The 19,377-nt window shown below is 34.7% G+C and overlaps 2 protein-coding genes and 1 long non-coding RNA gene across 7 annotated transcripts; 2 read left to right on the top strand and 1 right to left on the bottom strand.

Annotated features, from left to right (window-relative positions):
* Positions 1–116: 116 nt before the first annotated feature.
* Positions 117–7,606, top strand: LOC145208473 (serine hydrolase-like protein). Of its 3 annotated transcripts, none has more exons than XM_080078930.1 (12): positions 117–379; positions 628–677; positions 1,055–1,204; positions 1,297–1,410; positions 1,554–1,595; positions 1,658–1,677; positions 1,960–2,034; positions 2,296–2,402; positions 2,773–2,852; positions 3,047–3,161; positions 3,303–3,390; positions 5,711–7,606. In XM_080078930.1, exons 1-12 carry the CDS (start codon positions 246–248, stop codon positions 5,771–5,773), a joined length of 1,038 nt encoding a protein of 345 aa, XP_079935056.1. In that variant the 5' UTR covers positions 117–245; the 3' UTR covers positions 5,774–7,606. The 3 variants fall into 3 exon arrangements, with proteins under 3 accessions (XP_079935056.1, XP_079935055.1, XP_079935057.1); XM_080078929.1 differs by having other exon boundaries at positions 118–379; positions 4,994–7,606; XM_080078931.1 differs by having other exon boundaries at positions 320–379; positions 608–677; positions 4,994–7,606.
* Positions 7,607–7,692: 86 nt separating this feature from the next.
* LOC145208475 (uncharacterized) lies at positions 7,693–12,222 on the bottom strand. Its single transcript, XR_013854756.1, has 2 exons — positions 9,024–12,222; positions 7,693–8,895 (listed from the first exon to the last, which is right to left on the bottom strand). It is a non-coding gene; the product is annotated as an uncharacterized LOC145208475 (long non-coding RNA).
* Positions 12,223–12,753: 531 nt separating this feature from the next.
* LOC145208474 (serine hydrolase-like protein) lies at positions 12,754–18,316 on the top strand. Of its 3 annotated transcripts, none has more exons than XM_080078933.1 (12): positions 12,754–13,148; positions 13,745–13,846; positions 14,096–14,245; positions 14,486–14,599; positions 14,661–14,702; positions 14,826–14,845; positions 15,233–15,304; positions 15,358–15,470; positions 15,820–15,896; positions 16,011–16,134; positions 16,253–16,334; positions 17,360–18,316. In XM_080078933.1, the coding sequence occupies exons 2-12, from the start codon at positions 13,810–13,812 to the stop codon at positions 17,471–17,473; spliced, it is 945 nt and encodes a 314-aa protein (XP_079935059.1). In that variant the 5' UTR covers positions 12,754–13,148; positions 13,745–13,809; the 3' UTR covers positions 17,474–18,316. The 3 variants fall into 3 exon arrangements, with proteins under 3 accessions (XP_079935059.1, XP_079935058.1, XP_079935060.1); XM_080078932.1 differs by having other exon boundaries at positions 12,755–13,148; positions 13,739–13,846; XM_080078934.1 differs by lacking the exon at positions 16,253–16,334 and having other exon boundaries at positions 12,755–13,148; positions 13,739–13,846; positions 17,360–17,439.
* The last annotated feature ends 1,061 nt before the right edge of the window (positions 18,317–19,377 follow it).

The raw sequence follows: 19,377 nt of genomic DNA, 5'->3' as shown, positions 1-19,377 counted from the left end.
GTTTGGTTAGCTTTAGGCTACATTCCAAATTTTTTTTGCAATTCCTCTTCCAGTTGGCAAAAGTAATCTAAAAAAATATGGTATGGGCTTTAGAATAACTTTAATGTCATTTTCGGTGTTTTAGGCCACGGAAAACAAACACTTTTGGACTTTGGCCTCATAATATTTTATGCGTCATCATGACTCAACTCGTTTTACTCGCAAAGAGTTAAGTGGTAACTTCTAAAATGGTTTAACATTAGCAAATGAATCAGTGTTTTCGTCAAAAAACTGCAGTTTTAAACTTGCTTTTAATCGCAACAAGAAAAACATCAACTCGATTGCTTATCCCAGGACACAGTGCTTGCAAAAGTCGGTTGTACAGTTCTACCAGTTCAAGGTGTGTACTATTGCTCTGTATGAAGCATGGTTGCTTTAGTTTATTGATAACCATTACTAAATTCAATTTTATTTTTAAATAACAACACTCTGCCTAAAGTAAGCGACAATCAGTTTGTAATTTGTATAAGTGCAAGAATCTACAAAACTTAAAGAAAACTTAAAAAGGGCAGTATGATTTCCCGACAGCTTACACAATTTGTTCAAACACAAATAAATTGCTTTTCAGAACTTTCTACTTTGTTTTAGGCATTTTCAGACAATGGATGGAATATCTTTTGTTGGAACATCTGCAAGAGGTTAATATATAATTGTTGTAGTATTTGGTTTTGGTTGCAATGATATTGTATTGAAAACTAACATTCATCAGTCTACTGCACAATGTACAGAGTGTGGAAGCTGCACGCACAGTTTTAAAAGAAAAATTTTACACGCCAATTTTTGGGGGCCGCAAGCAGAAATTTTGCACCAAAGGCATTTAATTGTCCTGCCTTGACCTCATTTACTTGCTTTGTGCCTGCTGAAATTAGTGTTGCACCTGCACACCTGAGGTCTCGTCGGGAACTGCCATGTTCTGCAGACTGGCACAATAATCCACATGAAACATGAGAAAAAGATTTTTTGGATAGCTTGGGGTGGTTTTCCTTTTTGAATGTTTTCCAACCTATGTTTCCAGGTATAACAAAAGAAGTTGAGATTCCAGTACCCTGGGGTATAATTGCTGGTAAAACGTATGGGGATCCAACCAAATTTCCTGTACTTTGCACCCATGGTTGGTTGGACAACTGCAATACTTTTGATGCACTGATTCCTCATTTGCCACAAGGTCTAAACACACTTGAAACATGAGTTTTTTATTAATGAAATAAGTATTGGTCCTCATACATCATTTAACTGGTCTTAACCTTGAATTTTTAGATAATTTTTTTGTCATGATTGACTTTCCTGGTCATGGATCTTCCTCCCCTCTCCACAAGGGAATGACTTACACAATGTATCTCTATATTAGTGTCTTGCAAAGAGTTGTAAAGTGTAAGTTTTTTTTAAATATTATCCGATAAAGACTAAATATTTAGCTAACAAATTCAACTGGCTATGAACTTTAAAAAAAAATCAGAAAAAAATAGCATAAATTTCGACAGTCACAAATGTAGTTTATTGTTTATGTTTTACAGATTACAATTGGGAAAAATTCAGTATCCTTGGACACAGTCTAGGTATGTTTAATCATTTCTTAATGAATGTTACAAAAAACTAGCACATGTATATCTTTTCTCAGGGGGTAATGTTGGAGCATTGGTGAGTTTAAAAAAAAGTTTTGTACTTTTACATTTAACGTATTTCAACATAACGTTTTTATTAATAAATTAAATCAAACCATGTTTTGATAACTAACTATATCCAAGTTTAAATAATGTCAGTAGTGAGTTTAAAGAAGCTAACTAAAACTGCAAACAGTCAAAAATTGACAACTCTTTGTGGTGGTTGCAAAATGTAAAAAAAAAAAAAATAATAGCGAATATATATTTGATTGCAAACAACAAGCTAGTTAAACTGTTGTGTAATACCTTGTGTTTTTAGTTCTCTGGAACATATCCAGAAACAGTTGACAAACTTATACTTATTGATGTGCTTGGGCTTTATCCAGTTCCTGCAGTAAGTGGAAAAAAAGCATCCAAAATTTAGTTGTTTTAAAATATGCTTACTCCATCATTACCTCTAAATTATTATGTTTCTCATATTTTGTTCTTGGTTGGATTCCTGTGTAACCTTATACTGGAATGTATTTAGAAACGTAGATGTGTTGCACATTTTTTCAAAAGATTACATGATTGATAACTAATAACTATGGTACAGTTAAAGCTGTCTATAGGTCAAAACTGTCTGATACTACCAGTTTCATGTTTTTTTTTACAGGAAAAGGGTCCTAAACAGCTGCGAGAATCAATTAGAGGTTATCTTGAGTTGGAAGAAAATCCCAGCAAGTTTGATGCTTGCTATGATTATGAAACTGCAAAACAAAGGTAGTTAATGTTTTCTTACATTATAAGTTGTTCTGGCCATGTCTTCAACAATTATTATTCAAATCACACCAAACCCATTTAATAAAATAAAGTTCTTTACCTGGTTTTAAACAATTAAAATGCTATACTTATAGACAGTGTTTTTTTTAAGGTGTTTTGGGGGACCGAAACGGTCCCCCAAATTTCTCCAGCGGTTTCCCAAAATTTGGAAATGGCTATTTTTTGGTATTTAAATGAAACACTTGCGGTCACCCAAACCAAACCTTAAAAAAAACCTGCTTATACATGATAGACATAGTTTATTTACAGATGTATCGTTAAAAAAATAGTTAACAATTGTGATACTGTTTAATTGACATCAATTTTTTAGGTTGCTAAAAGCCAATAAATCCTTAACAGAAAATTCTGCTGACATTTTGTTGGAACGAGGAACCAAAAAACTTGAAAATGGTAAAATCATTCAAAACATTTGAACTAAAACAAGCAACCTACAACATTTTTGTTTAAACAAGTAACTTTCACACTGGTCAAGAGTAAAATTATTTGTCAAATACCAATAATAAAATTCAAGTCAGAGTATTTGGAAGTGATGTCTAGTATTTTAATTGGCATAGCCTCAATTACTTTTTAATGCCCCATTTCAGGATCATTTTCTTTTACACGGGATCCACGCCATAGATTAAAGTACCCGGTTTCCATGTCACCAGAAGTGGGACTTACATTTATTCGCAAAGTTGAAGCTGACACACTGCACATCATGTGAGACAAAAAAGTTATATTTAAACTAATTTAAAAAAAAATTAAATTAAAGTTAATTTTTTAATCTCAAAGTTTAATGTGCACTTGTTTCATGTGTCTCAAAATTGTTATAAGTTGGTACATTGGTGTTATTGTTTTTAGTGCACAAAGTGGCATGCTCAGACACAAAGTATCCGGGGCAGGTACAAAACTGATTGAGGACATAATAAACAGTTTTAGCAATGTACAGGTGAATTTTTGAGATGTATTTTTTTCTTTAAAATTTTTATCACAAGAAAACAGCATAATGTCACAGTAAGTTAAACAAAAGTGTCAAATCTAAACATTATTATGGGTCCCCTTCCCTGAAGGGGACACATCTTGATTTCACTCTGTTTTTTTTCTTTTTTCTGCCGAAGCGTTTCCATGCACTTTTGGCATGAAATCTTTGGTGGATTTGGATGAAACTTTCACAGATGGTAGATATAGTTATGTAGATGTGCCATCCGCTTCATTTGAGTTAATAACCCCAGTATTTACCCCGCTAGCCCCCAAAATGTAAAACGTTTTTGTATGTTGCTGCGCACCACAAACGAAAAAATTCTGTGGAGTAACAGTATAGTAAAGGTACCAAAGAATATGCTACTTGTGTTTGTGCATTACTTGGAGGGCGTTTTTGCACATGCCCAGTCAGAGGGGTGTTAACAGCCTTATGACGTCAGATGTGTTAACAAATGTTGCTAAAAACACCTCTAGTGGCCAGAAATTTTAACATTGACCGATTTGGATAAAAATTTACACGACTGTTGATTGGGTCATTGTAATTTCATATTTTTTACTTTTGGGTGTAGAACCCCAATAGTTGCCCCACTAACCCCCTAAAATGGGTGAGTTTTTTAAACGGTGTCGGAATTAGATAAAATTTGGACAGCTTGTAGAATTTATCATTTATAGGTGTCAATTGTTGTGTTTAACCCCGTAGCCCCAATATTACCTCTCTAGCCCCCTAAAATTGGTGAATGTTTTAAACAATGTCCGAATTGGATAAAATTTCAACAGTTTATAGAGTGTGCTATTTATAGTTGTCTATTGTTTTGTTCAACCCTTTGACCCCAACATTTACCCCACTAGCCCCCAAAATGGGTCAATTTTTATTTTAGACAGCTTCTGGAGTGTGCCACTTATGGGTGTCGATTGTTGTTTTACCCTGTAGCACTATCATTTACCCCACTACCCCCTACAATCAGGTGCAATTTGCAATTAAAAGGAGCTGATTGTTTTGTTTAGCCTTGTGCCACTTATGGGTGTCGATTGTTGTTTTACCCTGTAGCACTATCATTTACCCCACTACCCCCTACAATCAGGTGCAATTCGCAATTAAAAGGAGCTGATTGTTGTGTTTAGCCTTTTTTCTCAGACAGAGAAAAACCTTGTATGAATGGAGTGAATATTCATAACTATGAGAAAGTTTGTTGTTATCAGATAAAACACAGTGACCGGTACCGAGCGTAAATAAATATGCTATTTGGATGAATGGAATGAAATTTGAATAGTTTGTAGTCCATACAGCGTATATATTTATATTCAGTACCAGTCGCTGTATTTTACCTTACAATAACAAACTTTCTCATAGTTATCTCTTGAAATGCATTATTTACAACTTTGCATGTGTGGGGACCCATGAGTTTCTGCCTGCAGAAACATCCAATGTTATAAAGACAGTAGATAATATGGGACCCATTATAAAATAAGCGTAGGAAATATAGTAATGTTTTAAAGTAGGTTATAATGTATATGCAATGGCAATATGTGCTAAGCCACCCTTCTAGTTAATTTCATTGTTCATTTTCCAGTCAAAAGAGTTAGTGGAAGTTGAAGGAAAGCATCATGTGCATTTATGCAATCCAGAAGCAGTTGCCGACCACATTATTAATTTTTTATCAAAGCCACATAGATCAAACTTAGGGCAGAAAAAAACTGATTCTTCAAACATGTAACCTCAGTTTTTCATTTTAATGAAGTAGGAAATATTGTGTGTTGTTCAATTAAATTATTCACTCGGGTTTTGTTTTTGTATTTAATGGCATGAAAGATCATTGAAATAGTTTATGCACGAAACGTGGCTTCATTGTTGAACTACATTTTTTATTGTTGCTCTCATTTTTCTAAATTTGTTGATTAGTGCTTTATTTATGTTGGGGTATTCTTACAACCAGGGAGTCGAACCGCTTGTCATACGGGTTCAGGTTCGGTTCGGGTTCACCTCGATTTGTTTTTAAGGGTTCGGGTTTGGTTCAGGTTTTTAAAAATGTATATTTTCGGGTTCGGGTTTTGTTCCGGTTTGGGCAAATTATCCGGTCCGAACCGGTTTGCGGTTTTTAAACCGGTTCAAATTTTTATTCATTTTAATTTAATTATATCTATCATCTACCTGGCCTTATCAAACTCTAAAAGGATTTTGCCCGTGCGCTGTTACTTTTGACACGCCCTATAAGTGTTATCTCGTGTATTCATCAGTGCGCTGTTTTGAAAAAAATCGCAAAATATAAAACAGACCGCATTTTTTACAGGTTCGGTTCCGGTTCAACGCCAAACAAAATATGGGGTTCATATCCGATTCGGGTTTTTCGTAATTAGCGGTTCGGGTTCGGTTCGGTTTAATGAAATTAACCACTCAAAACGGTTCGCGGGTTCGGGTTCAGTTCCGGTTCGACTCCCTGCTTACAACCTTGTCAGCTGCCTTACCAACAACATATTCTGCATAGATTACTAAAAGCCTAACAAAGAACTTTGTTAATTATTTAATTTAAACTTAAAAATTCATGTTGTTTAATCTGTTGTGTACTTTTACTGGAAGCGCAAAAATAAAACAAATGACGTTAACCGGTGACTTTACCATGTTATGATGAGTAACGTTTGTACAAAAAACTGCTGTGTCACCAATAACATGACGTCACTACTATATGTTTACCGGCGCGCGGCATAACCCTTCCCGGGAGCATATTTCCAAAATGTAATCTATTTCGCATATGGGGCTTTTTTAACCAATCACAGGTATCGTTTTCACCGCCGCTTCGTCAGTCCAAACCAATCAGAGAACACTTTGCCTTTGACCAATCACAGGACACGATGCGTGACAACCACGCAATCAACTTATTTTAAATTTTAAGTTCCGTTTCGCAGGTGTAGCTTTTTCATTAGCATTGCTTAGAGTTATGCCAGTTTAAGCATATGTATGTAGTTTTAATGGTAATAGCATTGTTTATAGTGATGCCAGTGTAAGCGTACTATGCGTGTAGTTTTAATAGTAATGGTAATTAAATTAAAAAAAACTGAACTTTAGTTGTTGTGTAGGCAAAACCATAGACCTTTAAAGTTGCAGCTAAAACTCAAAAAATAGAAGCACAACATTTCGTAGAAGCACTTGCTGGATTGGTAGTAACAAAAGAAAGAACCGAAATGTTTTTTGGAGGAAAAAACTTCAGCAGAAGAATAGTCAAATTGGCTTGGATAGAGTGGACAGTCTTTCTGCAGATGTGAAATCTCTGATACAAGCTGGAATTCCAATTTGTCTTTGTACCAGCAAAAATTTATCCAAATTTGACCTTGAATTTTTGTCAAAAAATTGGTTTGGTCAACCAATCTGACGACTGGGGGTTGGTCCAAATTTTGACCGTGTATCAAGCCAAATTGGGGACAGCTATGTCAATGAAGTTAATTATTTGAGCCCTAATTTATACCGATTTAATTTCCAATAAATGTGTATCAAACATTTTCTAGTCCTAAAAAAACCAGTGCAATTAAATTCAACACTCTATGCCTTGTATCTATAAATGTTTAAGTCAAACTTAACACCGAGGCAACTTAACAAATGCAATCAAATAGGACCAAGTTGCTTGTAGCAGATAAAGAAGTGCAGTTGCCAACAACCACTCTTATCCAAAGCACACTATTTCAGGATTGAGTGCTGTATCATTGTAGGACATTTATTGTTGCCGCATGGAAGTATGCTTAAGCCTCAGCATTTTCGACGATGTTTGTGTCATTATTAATTTGATCATGAACATATCATAACTCAATAGAACAATCTTCACAAGAGATTGTATATATTTATGTATATTTTCTGAAAAAAAGAACCTCTACATTGCCAAAACTATCAAACTTCGGAAAGGATAGACTACAGAAAAAGTCTGGCTGACCTGACACAAGCATTTCAAAATTTATGTGTAATGTATAATTGGGGTCTTAAAAAAGTTATTTCAGATTGACGCAGTGCATTCCAGTGTGTCAGATTGACACAGTGCAATCCAAAAATGTTTTAATGTGTATGTATTGTCTCAAAAGATTATGAAAAGTATTGTTACATTTTAAAGATCTGTTAACTTGTGAAACTAATATGTGCAACTTGTTTCATATTGGTGATAAAATGTGATTAATGTTTGTTTAATAAAAATGAAATGGTTTTGGATATTTGTGGAAAGAAAAGACAACAAATTAAAATTGACTGCTTGCTTATGGTTAAACACTATGCCTGCCTTTTTTAAAGTCATCATTATGCTTGCCATTTTCCAGTTTATTAATTACACATATACGACCACAAGACTCACGAAGGCAGTGCAATTCGGGAGGCTTATACAGGACACTTTAACGGATACACTGCAGAAAATGAAAAATTTGGTGTACTAGGTAAATTGGTAGTGAACAAAAAGGTTTTTCAGGCCTAAATTTTTTTAATGACAACAAGGTCAAGGCAACCAGTAGTTTTGACACCAATATAAACAACACTAGTTTTTGACAAGGATATTAATGTGAGGTTTCCAACATGTTTATACAATCATACTATACCAAAATCTAAAATAGAATGATGGTATTTCATTTTATTATTTCCAACTATTGACCACGAAAGCTTTCGTTTACACATTTTAAATATCTTTTACAGAACCTCAGGATTTGATACATGTGTTTTGCCCCACCATAACTTAAATGAGTGCTTTTTGGAAGGAGGTGCATAGGCAATTATTGTTCTGTACTTGCCAAAAACAATTTTAGGACAGATTGGAGAGGTCAACAAATCAACTGACATGGGCCTATATGCTATTAAAAAAAATAGCACCCACAAACACTTGGTTACAAGAAAATAACACAGCATTTGAACTGGGTATTTGTATAATCCAAAGGTTGTTAACAACAAAAGATGTCAACTCATTACAGAATTGATAGTACACTGCAAAAAATAATGGCTCACTATTGAGCCATAAGGACCAACCTTTAACTGTACTGACTCATTTTTCCCTTATTTTTTGACTGGAAATGAGCCGAAACCATTTTTAATTTTCAGCCAACAAACTTTTAGTGTGAAAGTAGAAACATGGATCATTACAAGCCGATACTGGATTGATATAAGCCATGTTTAAAAAGATTTTTAAAATGGGCCATTCCAAACCATTTTTGGCTTGAATTCAGCCTTTTTTATTTTTTGGCTTCATAGCTAGCTAATTTTTTTTGCAGTGTAAGATTATACTGCTGATCACTGTAAACATTTTGGAAGTTTAAGCAGTATGTTGATTTCAGATATTTATGTCATTTAAAGTATGGTAAGTGATGGTGATTATAGGTCTCTATAGCCATACAGCCTTTTAAAAGTAGCTTTAAATATAAAAGACCAGCCCTCATTGTTGCCATTACATGCAAGCATTGCATTTTAGTAAACATGAACACTTCTATCATGCTGCTTGCTTTCACGATGCGATGGTATCTAAAACAAAATTGCATATATTTCTCTGAAAGTAGCCTGTGTGCTGCTGTGCATAATATCAGTAATTTTACAAAGAGAAAAATATAATCTATCTAGTTTATTGCAATACATTATATACTGGTCATTACCTGCACTTTTGTACTGAATGCTTCCATTTTCGCCATATTTTCAAAATAAAATATTATTTTGACTTGAAAAAGCAGTGACGACCTTACAACATCAAAAATACGCAAAGTAAACCACTACGCAACGGCCTACGTGACGTAACGAAAGTCCGCAAAAATCCGCCCCTCTGATGAGACGGGCATGCGAGCGTTTTTTGCACAATGTGCTCGAAAATGTGCAGGTCGAAATGTGCGCACATTTTTCGAAAATGTGCAGGTGCCAAAATGTGCAGGTCAAAATGTGCGCACATTTTTTGAAAATGTGCAGGTGCCAAAATGTGCAGGTCAAAATGTGCGCACATTTTTTGAAAATGTGCAGGTGCCAAAATGTGCAGGTCAAAATGTGCAGGTGCCAAAATGTGCAGGTCAAAATGTGCAGGTGCCGAAATGTGCAAGTCATAATGTGCAGGTGCCAAAATGTGCAGTCGCTCAAATGAAGTATTGATATTTAACGTCAAACTATTGTTGTGGTCATAAATTGTGCCAAAAATATTAGTTATAAGTTATGACCTATAAATTAAAATCGGATTTAAGAGAAACTTGTAAAAATGCATGTTGTGTTTGTTAGATATGGCAAAGCGTGAAATTATCTAGCATTCAGGAAATAGGAAACACTGTTTTTCAGACTAGATATGTACACGATCGTCACCTCAATCGGTTTGACTTTATTGTTTTTAATTTAAGGCCTGTTAGCTTGTAGCCTGCCCAGCTTCTATAGATTTTACAATTAGACAATAGTATACTCATATGACAGTCCAGCTATTGTTTCCGTCACGCTTGATTAACACTACACGCTTGTCGGATGCTTGCATTGAGTTTGGTGCTTTAAGAGCAAGCAAATGACAAAGCTGGGCTTGTATGGTCAGATTTATGCATCTACCCTGTATAATGTTACTACGTGGTTGTGATTGTGCTGTTGGAGAGTATTTAATGTACGTTTTATCTTTTTAGTACTTCTTTAAACGCTTTGAAGTGATTTTACCTAACATATTAAAGGGTGCATAAAGTTTATTACTAATTGATTTAAAGTCTGGTAAAAATAGAACTTTCCTAACTGGCTGTATCTTTGAACTGATGTTCAACGACTTTGGCCTCGACCAGGAACTCTGGACAGACGAAAGGTCAAGCTTGAACAAAGATCATGTTTTTTTCCAAAGTTACTCATTTTAAACTGTCAACAAAGGGTAAATTTTGTGAATCAAAACCAAACCAAAACACCAAAACAATTGCTAGACATCATAACCACCAAGGAAACTGGTGCAGAAAACACAAGTCAAATTGCTATGATAAGTAACAAAGAGTTAGACACAACAGAGTATTTATGAGGATATGTTTTTTCAAGGCAAAAAACTAGTTTACGGAAGTTATCAAAATTGTCAGCATGTTGTCAACCATGCGACCACAGGGCCAGCTGATTTCTTTAGTGGAGCCAAAGTCTGGAGGTCTCGCTTATCCTTTTATGAGTTACTGCAACTTTTACAAAGTGCGTAAATGCCTGACAGGATGTTTACGGCCAGCCAACAAGCTAGATTTTTACTGCATTGCAAAAGTTACACTGATCCTCACAGAGTTTCCAAAAAAGACATATGTGAAATTCTAGAAGTTGCTGGACTACCATATGAGTATACTGTTATTAAACTCAAAACCAAGTCAAAGACCCAGCTGTCCAGTGATTTTTATTCAATGAAACAAATGAATTATTAGAAAGTTTTCCATCCTTTGGGTTATACTGCACAATTGACAAAAGGACTATATATGTGTCTTTGGAAGAAACTCAAATGACAACATTCAAAAAGAAAAGGACAACCACACAGTTGCCCAACTTAATGTTTGACATTTTTTATTTGTTTGAGGCTCATTTACATGACATAACTTGGTATATGGGTATTTAATTAGGTTAGTTTTGAAACCCACACAAATACTTGATGTGATGCCCTAATTTTAAGTTTGCTAAAACATTCATGTTATTGCTTCTGACTTGCTATTGTGTGGACCAGATGGCTAAAAAGACCTACTGTAGGAATATCATAATACACCAAAATATCATTAGATGCTTTTGCAAAATTTGTAATTGTTTCCTGACTAATATACAGAAACTAGATGATTGCCATTATGAACGAAAAAGGTGTATGTTTCATGTGGGATTGCAAATAAATAAACAAACTAAATCTGGCGTGAACAATTAGAGAGATAAAGAGACTGAAACAGCCAGAAAGAATATTAGGATAGGGAAAATATTTTTTTGAGACCGCTGTGGGCATTCTGTATTATATTTTTGGTAAAAAATATGTACAATGGTAACAAAACGGGTTTAGAAAAGGATAATACTGAGATGTCATGAAAAAAATGATGGATGTGCAATGCAAAAGTATAAGTTCTCACCATTTATATAGGCATCAGTTATTTACCACTGCATTTGTTTGAAACCACATTGTATTTTCAGTTATTTTTGCCCTGAAGGGTCATATTCTGTTCAGTTAAAAAACTTAATCCACTGCATTTAACAAGAAAAATAACATACCTATATAAGTTAATTGATTTGCACAGAACACTATTTAAAATAAAAATGCAGGGAAAGATATATAATAATTATGTAATTGGGACAAAAAATTGTTTGTGTGAAAGGGACAGAAAGACTTTTTTAGTATGAAAGGGAGAAATTTTGGCACCTGCACATTTTGACCTGCACATTTTGACCTGCACATTTTGACCTGCACATTTTAACCTACACATTTTGACCTGCACATTTTGGCACCTGCACATTTTTACCTGCACATTTTGACCTGCACATTTTGGCACCTGCACATTTTGACCTGCACATTTTGGCACCTGCACATTTTGACCTGCACATTTTGGCACCTGCACATTTTCGAAAAATGTGCGCATATTTTAACCTGCACATTTTGGCACCTGCACATTTTGACCTGCACATTTTGGCACCTGCACATTTTCGAAAAATGTGCGCACATTTTAACCTGCACATTTTGGCACCTGCACATTTTCGAAAAATGTGCGCACATTTCGACCTGCACATTTTGGCGCACATTGTGCAAATTCTTGCCGTAAGCCCTGTTGCCTCTGATTGGTTAAAAAAGCCCCATATGCGAAATAGATTACATTTTGGAAATATGCTTCCCGGGATAGTCTCGACGGGAAATTTAAAATTTCCCGAATCCCGGGAAATTTGATTTCAATTCCCGGGAAACAGACAAACAAGCAAAAACGTGTTAATTTTGTAAAAAAATAACAGAAATGTTTAAATTCCTGCTAGCTGTTACCAAAATACGACGTTTTGTAATTTTAATGATAAAGTAACTAACCGTTTTTATACGAGATGGTAAATTATTTTCGCGAAAATGCGCCACCCAGCGGTACCAGAAAAAGCAAATTTATTTTTCGGTTAAGAACCCCTGCTCTAGGGTAACTCTACACCTTGTTTTATCTATAGATAAGTTTATTTTTATAGTTTTTACTAAGTAGAAGGGTAGAACTACTAACACGATATGTTTCAGCAGATCCAAAAGTGCTTAATTTTCGATAGGTGGCGCCAAGAGCACTTTTTTCATTTAAAACGGTATATCTCAAAAAATGCTAACGGTTAGGGCTATTCGGGTCGGGCTAAGGTATTAGCAATTGAAATTCAATAAAACTAGTTACTAATGCAATATTTTCAAAAACTTGCATCCCAAACCAACCCCTCTTTATCCGCTAAATAAATAGTTCAGCTCTTTACGCTACCTATCGAAAAGTAAGCACTTTTGGATCTGCTGAAACATATCGTGTTAATAGCTCTACCAAGTAGAAGCTGTCAAAAACATCCAGTTTCCACTCTAGCGCAAAAATGCCCCTGCACGGTTTAAAGAAGAACCCTTTATTACATAACAATGCCTTGTCATACGTCACAATAGGAGATTTTGCAGTATTTAGTGTGTGTAAATCCTCACACTAATAAAACATTGAATTATTGAAAACAACACTTATAGTTGTCTTTAAAATGTTGGGACTTTCGCGGGCCAACAAAATTATCTAGCGGGCCACAATTGGCCCGTGGGCCTGCAGTTGGACCACGCTGAATTAAAGCATACAACGGTAAGCGGTTTGCAACTAAAATGTTTGTTAACAATAAGACTTCACAGTAATGCCTGTTGAGTTGCAAATAATCCCTAACGACAGTGCATTGAGATAAAACAGGTAGTTTTGATAAAAATTATGTTGAAAGGTTGCTTTCTGATTAATTGCATAGAAATTGTAGAGCCACGCAAATAGTGATTTCAGGTATTCACATAAAACAGCTTAGTATATTGGGTGTGGCAATAAGGTTAAAATTTCGGAGGGTGTGACATGTGGGGTATATGTGTTGGGGATAGAAAGCAAAAGCAATACACCACAAGTTGAAATATAAAAAATAAATATTGAATAACATTACAGATAGATTTCTGTGTATAACATGCTCACGAAACATGTAAACAATACTGACACAGCATTGTTATGGTGTCAAGTGAAGCAGCAATGTTTCTATAGTTAGACAAACATTCTATTTTGTGTTATTTTTAGCTGTCAATCCACAATATTGCATTGTTTGAGTAGTACTGTGCATTTTTGGTCTATGACCTTAATTATTTTGATATAACGCTGATACCATTCTTTCGTGCAACACAATTAGTTTTTCTGTGTTGCAGTTACAGCTTCAAAAGGAACTTAAATTTTCTTACATACACTTTGAAAAAAAGATTTACATGCACTTTGAGATATGGATGGGAACAGTTATGTAGGAACCACTTCACGAGGTTAGCAGGATGTAGTGCATTCCTGTATAATAAACATCTGGTATTTACAAAGACAAGTCAATACATTGTGATGAGACAAAAGTTTTCATAGGGCTACACAATTTTATGTAAAAATTGTATTAATCAGACACACACTTTGGCCGAATCCCAATACATATTTAATTGTTAACACATTGTAAAAAGTGTTTGTGCATCTCCAAAAAAACAATAAACAATTATTGTAATTTATGAGGTACCATTTTTCCACAGGATTAACAAAAGAAGTTGACATTCCAACCCCATGGGGAAAAATTGCTGCCAAAACGTATGGTGATTTCACTAACCCACCAGTTCTTTGCATTCATGGATGGCTAGATAATGCAAATTCATTTGATAAACTTTTACCATATTTGCCAAAAGGTAAAAAAGCAACAAAATAAGAAGCTCAAAGTTAACATTTTAAATGAAATCTGTTGAATGAACAACTCAGTAAGTTAAAAAAAATCTGCTTTGAAAAATAAATTACAAGAGAAGCTGTTTTTGATTTAGGAAACATAAAAATATTATAAACGGTAATGTATTTTCAGCAAGTTTGAAGGCCTTCCTTTGTGAAACAGGTCAATATTAAGTTTTGTTAATCCTAACTTTTTGTGTCATTAGATTTCTTTTATGTTTTTATGGATCTACCAGGCCATGGGCTATCCTCACATATACCACTAGGTTTGGAATATTCACAGAGTGTTTATGTGACTGCTGTTCTGCATCTTGTCAAATGTAAGTTGAACTTTGTCCGCGATAGAAAAACAAACAATTTAAGTACCATGTTTCTTCACAGATTTTAAATGGAGTCATTTTCACATCATATCACATAGCATGGGTAAGTGGAACAAAAATTGTTCACAAAAATCACTTTCATACACTTTAGATTTATTAACGTGTTTCAAAAAAGATGGGACTACATGATAAAAAAGCTCTTAAAATTAAACAAAAATATTTGTAGGTGGTGATATTGCATCCATGGTGAGTAAGTTTGTTTTTTGCACTGAATCATAAACAGTGTTTACTGTACTTTTAAAACTGGATTGTTAGTGATTGTTTAACAAAGGATATTTACGTGGGAAGAGTGCACTTCAAGACATACGTTTTTTTGTGATTTATTTAAATTATTTTTTCCACGTGGTATTGGTGCAAAGTTTGTAAGTTTACACTGAGGAGTAAATAGAGCACACAACTTACTGGGAAATAGTTGCAATTTATTCCTTGACAATAACATGTGGCCAAATGCAATTCTAAATAAACAAAGTTGCCAAACGGGATTACTTGTTGTGTCAGGAACTTGCATATGGGCCAAATGTTGGGCCAATATTACCTACTGTTTAAATCGAATTTTTTAATTTTTGTTTTTAGTTTGCAGCAGCATTTCCTAAAATGGTTGATAAAATCGTTTTGATTGACGCTACTGCTGTTTGGGTGTACTTGGTAAGTAAAAAAATGTTATCTAAAAAACATTTTCTAATTGAATGGCATTAAAGGGGGGAGGCAATCCTGCAAATGTGTTTAGAAGAAATGTTAACGGCATTATTGAACATGAAAACACTCTTCACAAAAAGAAGCAAAAGTATACACATGAAGAAGCAAAAAAGAGGTAATATTGTATTTTATTTATAATGTTTTATGCAGTACCTAGCAAGGTTCCCTGTGGTTGCCAACATGTCTCAACAGTCAGTGAAAATTACCTTTTTTGTATTTTCCTTTTGGATTCAAATAGTAAAAAAATTACTTAACATCTGAGACAAAAAGCCAAAAACAGACATATCACAAAAACCTACATTTAGGAAAAATAACAAATTCCTACATTTTAAACAGTAAAAGTAAGAAATGGACAGAAAACTAACAATTCAATAAAGATTCAGGAAACACATTATCGAGAGAGCAATCTAAAACACCCAACTTTGCCAAAAAAGGGGCCCGAAAAACATTTTTCCATTTTTTAGAGCTATTTCAGGAGGCACCACGACAGAAGAAACAACAGAAACTTTGTTTGAACGAGGATTTAAAAGGCATGAAGATGGTATGATTTTACATTACTTTAAATTACCTCCTGGTGGTTTGCAACACAAGAAGTTTTATAAAGTTGAATTTATGCACAACCTGCATTTATACTGTATCAAATTTACTTAAATAGGTCTTTACTCCATCCGGAGGGATTTGCGAACAAAATTTTGGTCCCATACATGGGACGAGCCATCGCCAAGCCACAACACAAAAGAATTTCTCATCAATGTAAAAGCAGATATACTTTACATAATGTGAGTAAATTGGGGCAACAATGCCTTGTCCGAACCAGATTTTTGGTTGTTATCTCAACTTATTTCATATATGTATTTTCTATTGTACCTGAAGATTTATTATTATTATATTTTTCAGAGGAAAAAAAGGCTTTATAGCTAAGTATTTTGGTCTTCAATGGTTAAAAATGACATGCACTGAGACTTTGTCACAAGCAAAGGTTGGTCTTGCTCTTAAATATTAATGTTTGATAAATTAGACACAAGTACCATCTAACCCAGGGGTTCCAAAGCTTTTTGTAACAGGTGACCACAGGGCAACTAGAATGATGTGTAGCATTTATAACTTGTATGAGATAGACATTAGAAAAATCTTTCTCCACAAAGTAATTGAAATCTTTTTTAGTATTGCGACATAAAGCAAAATCAATGTGTTTGTGTCACCAGAATAATTGAAATAGACCATAATACATTACAATACATACATAACATTCCATGATTGCATACAAAAAGTATGCGCACAAAGCATACTCTGAATATTTTGTACACTTATTCCTTGACAATGCCTCAGCGACCCCACTGAGCTGTTTGTGACCCCATATAGCAGTGGTTCCCAACCTTTTTTTGTCGCGACCCAAATACTTCCCAAAATTTGGTTTATGGATTCTTGCGACCCAAAAACATACATTCTTACTATTTTGGGTTGATTTTTGTTTGTAAATCAGGAAAGCGTTTCGAAAATTTCTGAGCCAATTTGAAAAATTAAACAAATAATATTCGTTTATTTTTAACCAAGTTAAAGCTGGCTCAAAGCATTATCAGCCAGACAACGCTTAACAGTGATCTCACACAAACATTATGACGTCACAAACAGAATTAACCACTACCAGGCCAAAATGTCATAAAATTAATATTGGACAACAATTTATAGCCTTGGGAATAAATAAAATAACGCTACGAAGTCAAGGAGTAGATGCTTTTATTGCAACAAAAACACGCGACCCAACAGAATTGTCAGGCGACCCAACTTTGGGTCGCGACCCATAGGTTGGGAAACACTGCCATATAGGGTCCCTACCTCAGGTTTGGAAACCCCTGATCTAACCTATGAGAATAGAAACACCTATATGCCAAGCCTGAGTGTGGTGGGGTACTTTCCATTGTTGTGACTGTTTAAAATATCTACCATCCCTTAGGTTTTAGCTGAATTTAAAAACTCAAATACACTCTTTTTGTTGTCATACAGATTCATGATTTTGTGACAGTTGATGGAGATCATCATGTACACATTGGAAATGCTGAGACTGTGGCAAAACACATTGGACTATTTCTGTGCAAGATCAGTTCTTCCAAGTTGTAAGGAATCAAAAAATAAATCAAAATAAGGACGTTTTATTTACACTAACATGCACTGTTATAAAAAACAATAATTTGTTTTGTTATATGCGACTGATTGACTAAGTATTTTTTAATTACTTTGTTAAATTTTACACTTTGATAATTTTTTAATAATATAGCATAAAACTATTTACTTTAATCTACCAATCATAACATTTTTAGCTTGGGTGTTTTTTTGAAGTTTTATGATTTTAATTTAATCAACATGCAGTGTTATAAAGTAGCGTGAAAATATGCACAACACACTTTCCAAGTACATAAGTAACCATTTGACTTAAAAACATTTTTTGCTGCATAACCATAACCTCCCAAAGAACCGCAATATGCAGTATTTCTTTGTGCTATCTATCATGTGGTATGGCTAGAGTAAAACACTCCCCTTATCCACCCAAAATATATTTAGGGTATTTTATTTTTTGTGTTGTGTGTCTTATTTGTTACTACTGTACTTTATCTTTAAACCTCACTTTTTTGTTGCCATCGAAGATTAATATGTGTTGCATATTATTTTGCCTAAAAGCACTCAGAGTTACATAACACAATACAGTGGTAGATACTACGGTTCGATTGAGTACCTAATTTTGTTATTACTGTGTTGCAAATATTTTATTCCAGAAATTGTGTGTAAAGTTTTGCCTGTTTTTAATATACCTCAATGCTAAGTACCTTCAAATTGTGTTTTCTCTCTGATAAACAGCTGGGTATGATACACTTAAACAAAATGTAGCATTATTTTCCCAAAAGTGTTGTATCTGTTCGCCGACAGTGTTTTGATTTTTAAAATATAAATTTCCAGATTCGCAAATGTTAGGCTACTTGTACAGACAGAAAAATATCGTACTTACACTATGTACAAGGAAGGGTTTTGAACCTAGCATACAAAAATTAACGCACGGACAAAGCAAACAGTCTACGTTTTTCTTTGTTGGTAGTGGTACTTCAAAACCTCAACCAAGTCACACTATCGCTATAGTTTCAAAAACTTTTGTTTACTTTTCAATTATTATCCTTCCCTTTTATCGATATCATGCAAACAACCTAAACTAATTACAAACATAAAACAAAAGTAAAAGTTTTTGATCTTTAAAAAATGCTGCTGGCATCTCAATAAGTCATATAAAACATAATACGTACGAAATATTAACATGTGGTTAACACAGGGGCGGGCAACTTCTCCAATCGGCGGGCCTGATATGGGAAAATGAAGTACTTGGCGGGCCGGATTCCTGAATCGATACATTAATCGCGTATTTATCCAGTGATTTAAGACGGATTTTTGAACACCTAAACCAAATACAATCAAGAACGTCACAATTACAACACAGTCCAAACAATATAACTATAACATACAATTATCCACCACAGCAAATTTAATGCATACACCACAGACTTAGATAATGCTGAAACACTAACTAGGCTACACGTGTGGAAACAAAGGAAACCGTGAAAGCAGGCCACACACAAGGTTGGCAGTTATGTCGTAACAATGGATGTATCGTGCAATGGTAACAACGTCGGGAAAGTTTTTTTGCTATTGGGGAGCGTTACTGTCCGTTACAACTATAATTTGACATAGTAAGCAAGTAGTGGGGGAATGCGACTGTGGCCGCGGGTTACATTATCACTTAAGACCAGAAACTGTCTGCGGGCCGCTCAAAATCCCGTCGCGGGCCGGATCCGGCCCGCGGGCCGTATGTTGCCCGCCCCTGGGTTAACAGATACTATTGTAACAAAATACGCAATACATTTTGTTGCCATTGATCTTGTGAACTGCGCGTTTGCGTTTGAAGTAGCTCCTTCATAATTTCCTTTTTAACTTTTGCACCGAAAATTTATTAACGTATTATCCGCTAAACAAAACCGAGT

Source organism: Phallusia mammillata, unplaced genomic scaffold, assembly GCF_965637545.1.
Source record: "Phallusia mammillata unplaced genomic scaffold, kaPhaMamm4.hap1.1 HAP1_SCAFFOLD_274, whole genome shotgun sequence".
In the NCBI taxonomy this organism is placed as follows: Eukaryota; Metazoa; Chordata; class Ascidiacea; order Phlebobranchia; family Ascidiidae; genus Phallusia; species Phallusia mammillata.
Note: the sequence above shows the minus strand (reverse complement) of the source record. Positions and strands in the feature narration are given on the sequence as shown.